General features: G+C 40.5%; 1 protein-coding gene across 2 annotated transcripts in view; it reads left to right on the plus strand.

The window, feature by feature from the left end:
* FBN1 (fibrillin 1) overlaps positions 1-12,272 on the plus strand; it is a 264,553-nt gene that overhangs the window by 122,672 nt on the left and 129,609 nt on the right. For both annotated transcript variants that reach the window (XM_061428847.1, XM_061428846.1), the window contains exons 8-9: positions 2,652-2,777; positions 10,436-10,561. In XM_061428847.1, the coding sequence (XP_061284831.1) occupies positions 2,652-2,777; positions 10,436-10,561 (252 nt within the window). The remainder of the gene's footprint in view (positions 1-2,651; positions 2,778-10,435; positions 10,562-12,272) is intronic.

Genomic DNA, 12,272 nt, shown 5'->3' on the forward strand with positions numbered 1-12,272 from the left:
TAGGAGGAAGTGAACAGAGGCAGCTCTCCACTAAACTGATGGGCCTGAAAACTTCCAGCCTGTATCTGTTTCCTTTAGACATCTTCAGTGCTTTTTTAGAAAGTTGCAGTATTTTCAGAAAATTCAAGGTATGCTTTTCAGAGGCACATAGATCCTAGTTTGGTTTTGTTCTGTATGTCAATTCTAAGGATAATGTGCAATGAAACAGAGCTTGAGCTTAATCACACAGTTCTGTGGAGCTCCTTTAAATTATACTTCAATAAATTCTATTTCACATGAACACTGTCAATCCTGGCCCTTTGAATGTATCCTTCTGAATGTTAGGAGTAGCAGGAAGTCACTTTGAAACCCTAGAGTCGCAAAAGGGTAGATTGTACAATTTTATGTAACAAAGAGTAAGTTTCATTCTGCTTTTCCTCTGGTGCCTTCTTATTTTTCTCATCCTTGGAAAGTCTTAGGGAGTTTTGAAAAAAATCGTTGGCCTTGGTGTTCTGAAGATGGCTAATACCTCTGAACTCACCAACAGTGACCAGAAAGCCAGATTTGAGGGCCCCGCTGCCTGTCCATGAGCCGTAGAGGCTGAGGTGCTGAGAGAATCTGGGGGAAGAGAGTAAAGAGAGGGAGGGAAATGCTGCTTCTCCATAGCTTTGATATTCGTTTTGTACAATCCAGACTTTTACACCGTTTTCTTTCTGTTCCTTTCTGACTCTGCTATTCAACATCCAAGGGAAAAAAGTTTTTTTATAAGAAGAAAATTCATGAAAACCCATGGAATCAAAATGGCACTTGTAGTACCACTTTGAGAATGAAATTCTTCATGCCTTTTTTTGGAAAGAATCTGTTATCAGCTTGGGACACTGTTTTGCTGCTAATGTTTTTAGTCCTTAGTCTAGATGCAAGGGGCTGTAGGCAGTGGGCTCAGTGAAGAGTTTATTCCATCTTCAGTCTTGGAATATATGACCAGCGGAGTGTCCTCATACATATCTCCTCTTGGCTGGAAATTGTGATTGAAAGACTATCTAGTTTTGAGTCCATGTCCAATTTTAATTTCAAATAACATTTTAATGGACACATTCAGCATATCAAGAATGGAAAATTCTGGTGCAAGACAAAATTGAGATCAGCTATAAAAGATAATCTAATTATACTCACATGTTGTCATTGATTTGTAAGGCCAGGACATTTCATATAAAATAGCAAATGACAATTTAAACCAAAATAAATTGTTGTTCAGGCAGCAACCCTCTTCCAACGTGGCAACTTGTTTCAAAAACACAGATTACTAGAGATTTTACAATTGGCAATTGCTCTCTCACTTCACACAATGAAGAGTAAAACTAAAAGGTAAATAGGCTTCCATGTTTCCAAAAAAATACCCAGAGGAAGAAAAGTTAGACTGCCTCCCTAGGTTTTTTTTATTAAACCAGAGTTTTGTGTGTTATGGATGAAGAGATTAAGAGGATATACATGTACGTTTGCCAGCATCTTTCTAATGAGCCTGGAATGATGACTTTTGCTCCTGGAAAGTTAATATTTGGGGTTCCATGTAGGACCACAGTTATTTCTTGAGTGCTGAGGGTTTAGCAGTGAACGAACAGAAAAACTGCACTCTGGAATCTTGTATTGAAAACATCAAAACAAAGCAAACAGATATTTATTAGGTCAGCTGGTGATTGGTCCTATAGGAAAACATGAAAGAGTAAGGAGAAGTGGTGAGTGATGGGGAGCAAGGCGGGGGGCATGGAGAGGGTCCCCTGCTGCAGGAGAGCAGAGGTCTGATGGGGGCCGGGGACAACATGAGCCGTGCAGCTCTGTGGAGGAAGGATAGTCCAGGCAGGGGCCCCTACTGCCAAGCCCTGAGGCAGGAGCAACTTTGCTGTATTTGAAGAACGGCAGGGAAGCCAGTGTGGATGGAGAGGAGACAGAAAGGGAGAAGGTTAGGAGATGAGGTCAGAGCGTAGAGGGGTCAGTGAGACTCTTGCAGGACTTAGCATGGAGCTGGGATAGGAGCCGACTTACCTTTAAAAAGGTTCCCTCTGGTGGCTGCTCTGCTCTCTCTTCTTGGCTTAATTACCTGGGTTGTTTAATTTTTATTGTGCAAGACAATTCTCCAGAATTTACAGTGAACATTTTCCATTTCATTTGTATAAAAACATGAGCTGTCTCATGTAGTCTGAGTGATCTCATTCAAGTAAATTCTGTTTGAACTGAATCACTCAATATAACTCTTAAAGACAGTGTTACTATAGAAATGTGTTGCATTTTGACTCTAAGGATTTCTTGAATACCTCTAGTTATCGCTGTCAATCTTTTCATTATCGTATCCTTATACTCTGCCACGTGCATAATAAAGCTCACAAAAGTTAGTACCAACATGCTCCTGTGTATGAGGAAAGATGGAAGATGGGGAAATAAAAGAATACCTGTGACTTCTCATAGAGCATTACTGACAAAGTTATGTTACTCAAATTATTCATTTTGTATAATGTAATTGTGAGAAACGGTTTCTCTCATCATGTTCCAACTGTGGTGATGGACAGATAATGCATTGATATAAATGTGATAACTGGACAAACTATCATATTTTCTTCTGCAATGAATTTGATATGAATTTCTTTCTCTCTGTCTCGCTCACTTCTAAAATCTGACAGATGTGGACGAATGCCAGGCCATCCCTGGGCTCTGTCAAGGAGGAAATTGCATTAATACTGTTGGGTCTTTTGAGTGCAAATGCCCTGCTGGACACAAATTTAATGAAGTGTCACAAAAATGTGAAGGTAAGAAATATCGTGCTTTGCAGTTAAGGGGTGGAGGGGCGGACAAAACCCACATCAGTGATAAGCTATTTTCAAATTGTTCCTAGATCCTTCTGTCTTGGTTATTCCTGTGAATGTGTAAATAGAATATTCTTACCAGGAATAATATGCCTTTCTGCTATTGAACCAGAAAAAGCCTGCAGCTTTTTCCATTTTATAGACCTAAAGTAAGAGATCCATCTGAATCAAATTAAATATTAAAACATGAAATGTTCTTGAACCAATATCTGGGTTAAAATGTTCAAGACACATGTTTTTGCATAGTTCTAGAGACATGAATTTGAATTTGATCATTACGTATCATTCAGAATGACATATCTTCTGTTGTTTTTCTAGTTAAAATATATGTTTGATTTTTTTTCCTCCCTGTGGAGAGATCTACTAACTCATCTATTTATGCTCCTGGTACAAGTTTAGGATTTTCTTTTCTTCCTATCAAATGGAAACTTTTTAATGCTAATCAAACAGAAAAATAACTTGAGGTAAATTTATATATTTGAATTTATAGATTGAACTTTTAAAAATGTGTGTACGGAGAATGTGTTCATATTCACCATTTCTGCTCTTTGCCAAAATGAGGCCTGGCTTCCAAGTGTAATAAATATATTTTTTTTATGAGAGGGAAACATCCAGGAAATAAGTAGGCAGCATTGAATTCTTTTCTTTAGTGAGTTCATGTATCGTATATATGTAATGTTTGACAGTGTAATAGCATTCTCAAGGCAACATCTCTCATCAACCTGAGCACAAAAGACCTTTTCCTTCATTCTCCACTCACTGTCTTTGGGGTGAGAGAAGGTTTCATTTTGAGGCAAGGACTTTTGTTGAAAGCAGTTGCTGTTGTATCTATACTCCTAAAACCTAGCAATGAGGAAAACATACTAGGTCATTTGTCAGGAATTGGGTCATTAATCTTTCCTTGTTGATGGCCAGGGTATATCATATGTGCAAAAGGCAGCTTTAAATATGAGTTACACTTAAGAAGTTTAACTTCTGCTTGCCCTGAAACTGAATAATCTGTGATAAAACCATCTTTATGGGTTCGACTTGTTTTTAAGTTATTAATCATCCTATAATTTGTAATGATATGTTCTTGAACATGATATAAACAGGTGAGGTAGCTGTGAAAATACTTAGGTTCTTTCTAAGGAAGTAGGGCTTCTTAAAAACATTGTTTCAAGCCAACAAAGTTGACTCCATAGGCTAATGTATTTTAGAAGTTATATTGTGGATTAAGTTAGAAGTAGAGAATGTTGATACTGAAAGGGCAAAGAATTTACTTGGTTTTACCCTTTTACATTATAAATTAAGAAATTGTCTTGGGTGTGTTAAGTGCCCTAAGTCATCAGATAGTGTTAAAACTTCTTTTGATTCACACTCTGGTGCTTGTTGTATCATATTATATTGTCTTTTTTTCCTGGATGCAAGTCATGGCTCCTACTTTAATAACAATATTTCCTAATATTTTGGAACATTTAAAATATTATGGTATAGATTTCCAGGTAGTATCATACATATCTTTTAGGACATTCATAAGCTTTATGGTTTATCGTGTGAAAAACCCACATCAACAATGTGTCATTTTTAGGCTTTTTCAGCTTATATTCAGCTTCAAGACATGTAGTTAGCTTTAGGGCAATATGCTCCATATGACTTGTCCAGTCTGTGTTTTGTTTTCTGGGATTATAATAGCTTCCAGTTTCAACTAGAAATGTTTTCCTGTGACCCTTGCTTTCATTCAGACCAGTGAATCTGCATCAGTCAGAATTGCTCGTTTCCTCTCATTGTGAACTAGACAGAAGATGCACAGATTTAATGCTCGGACTGAAAGAAAAGTGATTCAAAATCCTTTCATTAATGCTAAGAAACCTATTAGAGTAGTCTGTCCAATGAACCAAAAATTCAGTCTGAAAATTACTTAATCCTTTTCCACAAATATGTTTTTTTCTGGCTACATATTGAAGTCAGTAGCCAGATAAAAACAGAATACTTTTGGCTAGACCTTTTTTTTTTTTCTTTGCCATCTCCTGTTACATTAAATTCAGATGATGGTTTTTTCCACTTCCTTTTAATTTTTTCTATGCAAAATTGACATGAGAGGGGACTATCCCATTAGTACTGTATGGACTGTGACCTGGAGACTGTTTGGGCACTGTTGCCCTGTCTAACTCTGGTAGGAAAGTAGTCAGAACGTCCTCTGAGAATGCTTGGTGAGGGGTCTCCTCCTTCGACTTCCTGGCTCTGGGAGTGGGGTCATCTCCAGGTGGCAAATAGAAGGATTTCTGGAAAATCTGGCACCCATCACAGAGAATATCAAGAGCCCACATGTCCCCTAGGAAGATGGTCAGGCCGTAGGCTAGGGAGTGTTCTTGGCCCTTGTCAAAATGGTTCCAGTACCTTTATCATTACTTTGAGTGGCTTTTAAATGTAATTTCCTCTTGCTATGGAGAGGAAGGAACTGGATGCTTGGAAGCCCAGAGTCATTTTTTACAATTCAATCAAAAATTGGTTTTAGCCAATTTATAAGATGCCAACCTCTGCACCCTCGGTGATGGCAAAAGCAGCTTTGTGTAACATCCTTCTTTTGCAGAATGCTACCTTACTTCTTAAAATATCCTCCTTTTCCCAAAACTTTTGGAAAATCATGTGCCAAGTTTTATAGCAACATGTCCAATTTAGGTACCTTTGAAATATAAATTAACAAACTGGAGCAATTAAATAAAAGTGATTAAATTTCCATAAATTTAAAAAGAAAAAGATTAAAATTTATAGCTATGATTTGAGAAAAAGGGAAGCAGAGTTCATGCCCACCTTTGTTGTTGATTTTTCCAGTGACTCTAGAGTGTGCACGCTGAAAGAACACTCGAGCCTTTTCTTTTTGGAAACCAAGTCCGTATTTGCATAGGTTACTGTGGGAGGAAATTAAGAAATAAAAAGTGTAATTAAAGGATTACGTTTTATTTCTGGAAGAAGTCCCTTGGATTCCTAATTAACCACTAATATTTTGGGATTTAGATTATCGCCAGCCCAGCCTTTAGCAATTATAACACTGCATGATGCAAAAGACTTTTTCAAAATGCAGCTCTTAAGTTTGTGCACTCCCTAATATGTGAGCCAAAAACCTTAAGACTTCCCCTTTCTAAAATAATGGCATATTTATCTGATGCAGGGGCTCTCATCCTGTCAGGCACCAAGGAGAATTCCTGGGGCCACTTAATACATTGCTATTGATCGGGCTCCATCCTCCACAGCTGGGGCAGGCCCTGACTCACTGTTCAAGCTCCCCGGTTCCCATCCAGTTGCTGAGCAGAAACTCTGTGATAGAGGCACAGGAGCCCTGGGAATAAGGTAGACCAGCGCTGGCAGCGTCCCTCTTCCTGTGTGTGATCTTGGACAAGTCAGTTACCAGCTCTGAGTTACATCGGCTTTCAAATGAGGAGGTTGAATAAGGTGGTATCTGGGCGTTCTTTCCAGTTCTGCAATCAGGCCTCCATCTTCACATTTCTCACTGTTTCTCAGTTGGGATCAGACAGCTGGTACTGCATGAATAAGGAACCATGCAAACTGGCAAGCATGGTGTGACTATAAATTACAAATAAGGCTGATGTGGGGTTTTTTGACACGACTTGAAGAATTAGCTTGTTAGCTTTGTAGTCACCTATTTTACACTGGATTTCAGGTGTCTAATAAAGCAATAATAATCTCACAGGCTTGGTGGCACTTAAAATTATTAGTATCACATAATGCCTTTGAACAACTGCCACACTTTTTAGTTCGTTTTTTTCTTTTTTTTTATCTTACTTTTTTATTATTTTATTTTATTTTTAACTTTACAATATTGTATTGGTTTTGCCATATATCAATGTTTTTTTCTTATTTTATTAGTAATCTAGACAGTCAGGATCTAGAGAGTCATGTTAACTGGTTTCCCCCGTCTCTCAGTCATTTTGACATCTGTGATCTTGGATGAAGCTCCCAGATGCTTGTCTCAGAACTGGGACCCAACTCCATCTACCTGCCTTCCACCATCCTTCCTCCCATCCTGCTAAAGGAGTCCCAGGATAGGGAAGAGGCCGAGGGATGGGAAGACTGCCTGGAGAGAGCAGATGAAACAGAGAGATAACAAGGAAGAACAACAAAGACCAGGGCAGTAAATCAGGAGGAATGGGACTGGCCATCTGTGCCTCTTCCTAGGTCCCCAGCAGGAAGCCAGTGAGGCTAAGGGTATGCTGCTTCCCAGCAGCTCTGTCCTGCCCCAGGGAAACAGGGCGAGCTATTCAGAGCACAGAAGTAACTCTTCTCAGCCAAGTTCTACTCCCCACCGAACCCCTCAAAATGGATTTACTGTTGTGGCTGGCATTTGATACAGATTGATTTTAGTTGATCAATTGATACAAATGATCAATTAGTTGGTCATTGATACAAAAATGCTGAGAAATCCACTGATCTCAAGTTCTCTCCTATGTGGGATCCCTGTTGTTCTATTAAAAGAAGACAAACTCAGTGTGCTAAGAGCCTGGAAAAATAATAGTACGAATGAGTTTCAGAGTATCAGTGATTTTGATTCAGATGCTTTATTTCAGACTTTCACTGTCAGGGATTCCTACCACAGCCTGCTCATGGAATCACAACTCACTCCACTGCCAGGAAGTGATGAGACTGAGAAGCGGGTGGTTCAGGAAAGTGAAAAAGCCCTAGACTCAGGAAGGGAAAGGGTGTGTCACCGAGGAGGGGATGTTGAAGGGGATTCAGAACCATTTAATAAGCTCCTTCAAATTGAACAATTTGACCTGGTACTCTAGCTTTACTTTTGTGAACAGCAAAGAGCTACACACTTCTGTGTGTTTCCTGGCCTGCTGGCCTTTGAAGGTGTGCATCTAGGTGGAAACCCTGCCTTTCCTCCCTGGCCAGCCCCCGGCAGCTGAAGACTTGGGTTTAACATCACTTTGTACATGAACCTCTTTGTTCTTGCTTTGGGTTTTATTCATGCCAGTTTTCTCAAGGCCTAAGTGGAATGCACCGGAATTATAGAAATCAGGTTCTATGATCATGCCGATAGTGTGAGGGTTAGATGAGTTGACATATAATGCATTTGGACAATGCCTGACACTCAATAAAAATTAACTCTGATTATTGCTGTGTTGTCTTAAGGGTCCAAGTCTAAAGTAGCCAGCATGTGAAAGGAGATGTTTCCTCCACCTGGCCAAAATTAATTCTTGTTTTTAAATAACTTTTTTCCTGATATACCCTGTCCACTTGAATAACCTCTTTGGATATTGATGTCTGTTAAGTGACCTTAATGAAGATGCCAACAGTCATTTTTACAAACACATAGAAAAATGTTTCTTTTAATAGATACTATCTGCTCACATAATTTTTGAGAGGTGAAGTTATGTGACTCAGACATTAACTTTTAGGGATACTTTGAGAAAGGTGCACTTGTCTTAATACTTTTGTGTTACAACCTCATCTCTCCTTTAGGTGAGGTTGTCGGATGCTCTAAGCTCTTTGATATAGCTGTTTGGCTTTTTGTTGGTTTTAGGTAGCAGTGTGACTGGTAAATACAGAAGGATTGATGTTAAAGAACTGCCTTAAAATGATCCTTGAGATTATGGTTAGAGAAGGACTGATGTTGAAGCTGAAGCTTTAATACTTTGGCCACCTGATGCGAAGAGCCAACTCATTGGAAAAGACACTGATGCTGGGAAAGATTGAGGACAAGAGGAGAAGGGGGCAACAGAGGATGAGATGGTTGGATGGCATCACTAATTCAATGGACATGAGTTTGAGCGAACTCAGGGAGATAGTGAAGGGCAGGGAAGCCTGGCATGCTGCAGTTCATGGGATCGCAGAGAGTTGGACACAAGAGTGACTGAACAATAAGGTTATGCCAGTTCAGGACTCTTAGGCTCTGTCCTTGGCTGTTTCTCTGCTTGACTTTCACTGACTCCACAGTGATGTTTATATCTGTCAGAGTAGAATATGCACCTTTTCCCTTACACAGCTTCACAAGGACGATCTGTCCGGGTTAGCACTGACTCTAACGTAAGCAGTGACTTATTGGTCGGTTTAGCCTCTAACCTAGCCTAGAAGAATAGGGGTTTTGCTTTTAAGAAGGTTAAACTTCATGGAAACAGTGTCACTGCTGTCTTTTTGACTAACCTGGTGAACCTGAGTCAGAAGACACACTTAGAACTCTTATTTTGTTTTGCCAGTGAAGAGCAGTCCTGAACCTAGAGAAGAAAGGCTCTTATTTTTAAACGCCTCACAGTGGCAGTCTAGCCATTGCAGTGTTCCAGGAAGCTTGGGTCAGACTGTCCCTCTCCCTAGGTCAGTGCAGAAAGCCCCACTTGTCTTAGAGAAGAGGCCATGCAGATACCTGGGGCTCACTTTTAGCCCAAGGAGGAAGCCTTCAATTTCTTCTCTCCCCTCATTGGTACGCATCTATTGACAACTGTCAGTGTCTGATTGTGGCTCTTGCAAAGCTCTCCTTGAAGGAAATGGTCAGATTTGTCCTAAGCAACTCCCGCTGATTCCTTAAGGAGACCCAGTGGCCTCAGGCCCTGAGGACTAACCACAGCTCTGACCTCAGCCGACCCCACAGGGCACTGGGGGATTTAAGTGGTTTTCATAGTTGTATCCTTTGGAGCGAGATGACCAGACGACTATTCCTCCTCTACAATCAGCCAGTGGATGTGGGCGCCTGGGAAGGATGTAAGCTCAGATGAGACAGCCCTCGGCTCTCAGGCAGTCCCGAGAGGAGCTGAGAGCTGGAGGCCATCTCCGGACGGCACTCCCAGATCTGGGACAAGTCATTCCCTGAAAGGGTATCTGGTGAAGCGTCTCAATGTCTGCCACAATTCACTCCCTGAACCCACAGAAAATCATCATAGTGCCAGTTTGGGAGCCCCTGAGAACATCAAGTTGGCCATGTCTTGGTCAGCAGTCAGACCACATGGTCTTCTCTGTAGGGTTTCATTTCAGAATCTGTGGAAAATCAGATCTAAAATTCAGAAAGGGATGCAGAACATAGAGTGAATAGAAAGGGAGCTTAACTCAATGCAAAACATGAAAAGGGAAAACAAAATTTTAAACAAAATATTGGAAACTTTAGCATGCTGTAAAGGACTTGAAACAGCTGTCCAATTTTAGATTTTAAAGGCAAAATTTCTTTCATTTTGTTCTAATCTTGTGAATTTGGTAAATTTCTTGGGTAAACCTGTGTGGAAATAAGAAGCACCCTGACTTTGAATTAACAATTCCACGGGCAGATTTTTGGTTTTTTTGTTTCCCTCATGGTGCTGGGAAGGATTGAGGGCAGAAGGAGAAGAGGGTGTCAGAAGATGAGATGGTTCTACAGCATCACTGATGCAATGCACATGAACTTGGGCAAACTTCGGGAGATGGTGAAGGACAGAGAGGCCTGGCGTGCTGCAGTCCATGGGGTCGCAAAGAGTTGGACATGACTGGGTGATTGAATAAGTACAGGCAGCTTTTATTCTATAAAGATCACTGTTTCTGGGGACACGATTTGACAGGACTTAAACTCTGAATTCTTGGAATGGTGGATGGTTTTATACTGTGTCCTAAGAATACTGAAACTCTTCTTTTCATTCCAGATATTGACGAATGTAGCACTATTCCTGGAATCTGTGATGGGGGCGAATGTACGAACACAGTCAGCAGTTACTTTTGCAAATGTCCCCCTGGTTTTTACACCTCTCCAGACGGTACCAGATGCATAGGTAGGTGTGATTATAAACAGCATGAAGTTTCTCTAAATCAGATCTGTAAGAAACATCATCCTAAACAGCTTGTCAAGGGAGCTCCATATCCTTACTTGAAGTAAAATGTACTTTCATGAAGATCTATTAAATAGTTGACTATTCTCTTAAAGAACAGAGGCGCCTGCAGTCTTGCTTTGAAATTTCTACCTCCCATAAAGAGATAGTCCAGGAGACCCTACAGATATACTCAATGTGAAATTAACTTTGCAGCGATGTGACTGTCAGACCTGGAAGCCATCCTCGACACATCTCTCTCTTTAGCCCCACCTTCAGTCATTTCCTGGGACCTATGTTAATTCAGGTCGGAAGTTTTGCAGTAATCTCTTCATTGCTATCCATGCTTTGTGGTTTCCCTACAATCCACCTTCTTAGATTTATCTTCCTAAAATGATGCTTTGATTAAATAACTCTCTTGCTCAAGAACCTCTGGTAGTTTTCCACTAGGATTTGGTAATTAGTGGTTTTCAATTTATGTCCCACGGAATCTTCATGGGGCTGCATAGCCCTCTAGGATTGCTAGGATGGGCGAGGGGGCAGGAAAAAAGGGGCAGGCTGAGTGGAAAAGTTTCCTGCCACCCCCACCCCCATAAACACATGCTAGGCAATTTTCCTTTTATCTGGATGGGTGTTAGGCTTCCATGTAAAACATCAATTAAACAAGAGGTTCTGCTGTAAAAAAAAAAAAAAAAAGAAAGAGAGAGATTTGACAGTTGCTGGATTTAATAGTTGCTGAGACTTCCTTCAAAGTCCAGTATTCTCGAATAAAGTTAGAGTTCAAGAATGCACAGCCCAGTAGTGACGGAGCTGCACTCTCTGACCCCTTCCCACCTTCAGACTTGTCATCATAGTCTCCCCTTCTCATCCCAAAATGGGCCATTCATAGCAATTCCTTCATTCATGTTGCAACACTCAGGATATACCCCCCAACTCTAGCCTTCTTTCAACTTCTCCTCAGATTCTCTGTCTTTGAAGGTGTCCCAGATCAGCTTACCTGAAAGTGATTTCTCCCCCCATCCCAAACCTAAGGATACACTTATTATACATGGTTTTATAGGGAAATTCTGTGTTTCTAAGTGTTTTTATCTCTGTAATGAAAAAGATAGTTCTCCTTAAGAAACACTAACTGCTATCCTTATGTTCCTGGTGGTGGTTCTCAGCACAAGTCCTGACATGTGGTAGGCACTCAGTAAGTATTTGAATATCGACATAAGTAATTTCTTATTATAAGGGCAAAGGTAGGAAGCCTGTGGTGAAAGGCCCTGGAGAAAAATGAATGCTATCGTTTGATGTTTGTTTCTGGCTCAAAATTTCAAAGACAGCTTCACATCCTCACCGCAGGCCACGAATTTCAGACCAAAACAGAATTGCACCAAAATCCTAAATTCCTTTTTAGTTAGTCACACATAATAAAAGCTGAGGGCAGTCTCCCAGTTGACATTTGAATAAGATCAACTCATGAGGGAAGCATATCTGGGTTTTTCTTAGAAACGATGGTCGTGGTGCCTGGATGGCCTAGTTTTCCAGAATCTATCCATAGATCTTGGAATTGCATAAAAGGATGGCAAGTACAGATCATGTAGCTCCTTTTTCTCCCCATACAATGAGCACATGACCTCCAGGGCATATGCTTAGCAGAAGTTCTTTCCTGGCCAGATAATAGGTAGACTTT

Source organism: Bos javanicus, chromosome 10 (assembly GCF_032452875.1).
Source record: "Bos javanicus breed banteng chromosome 10, ARS-OSU_banteng_1.0, whole genome shotgun sequence".
In the NCBI taxonomy this organism is placed as follows: Eukaryota; Metazoa; Chordata; class Mammalia; order Artiodactyla; family Bovidae; genus Bos; species Bos javanicus.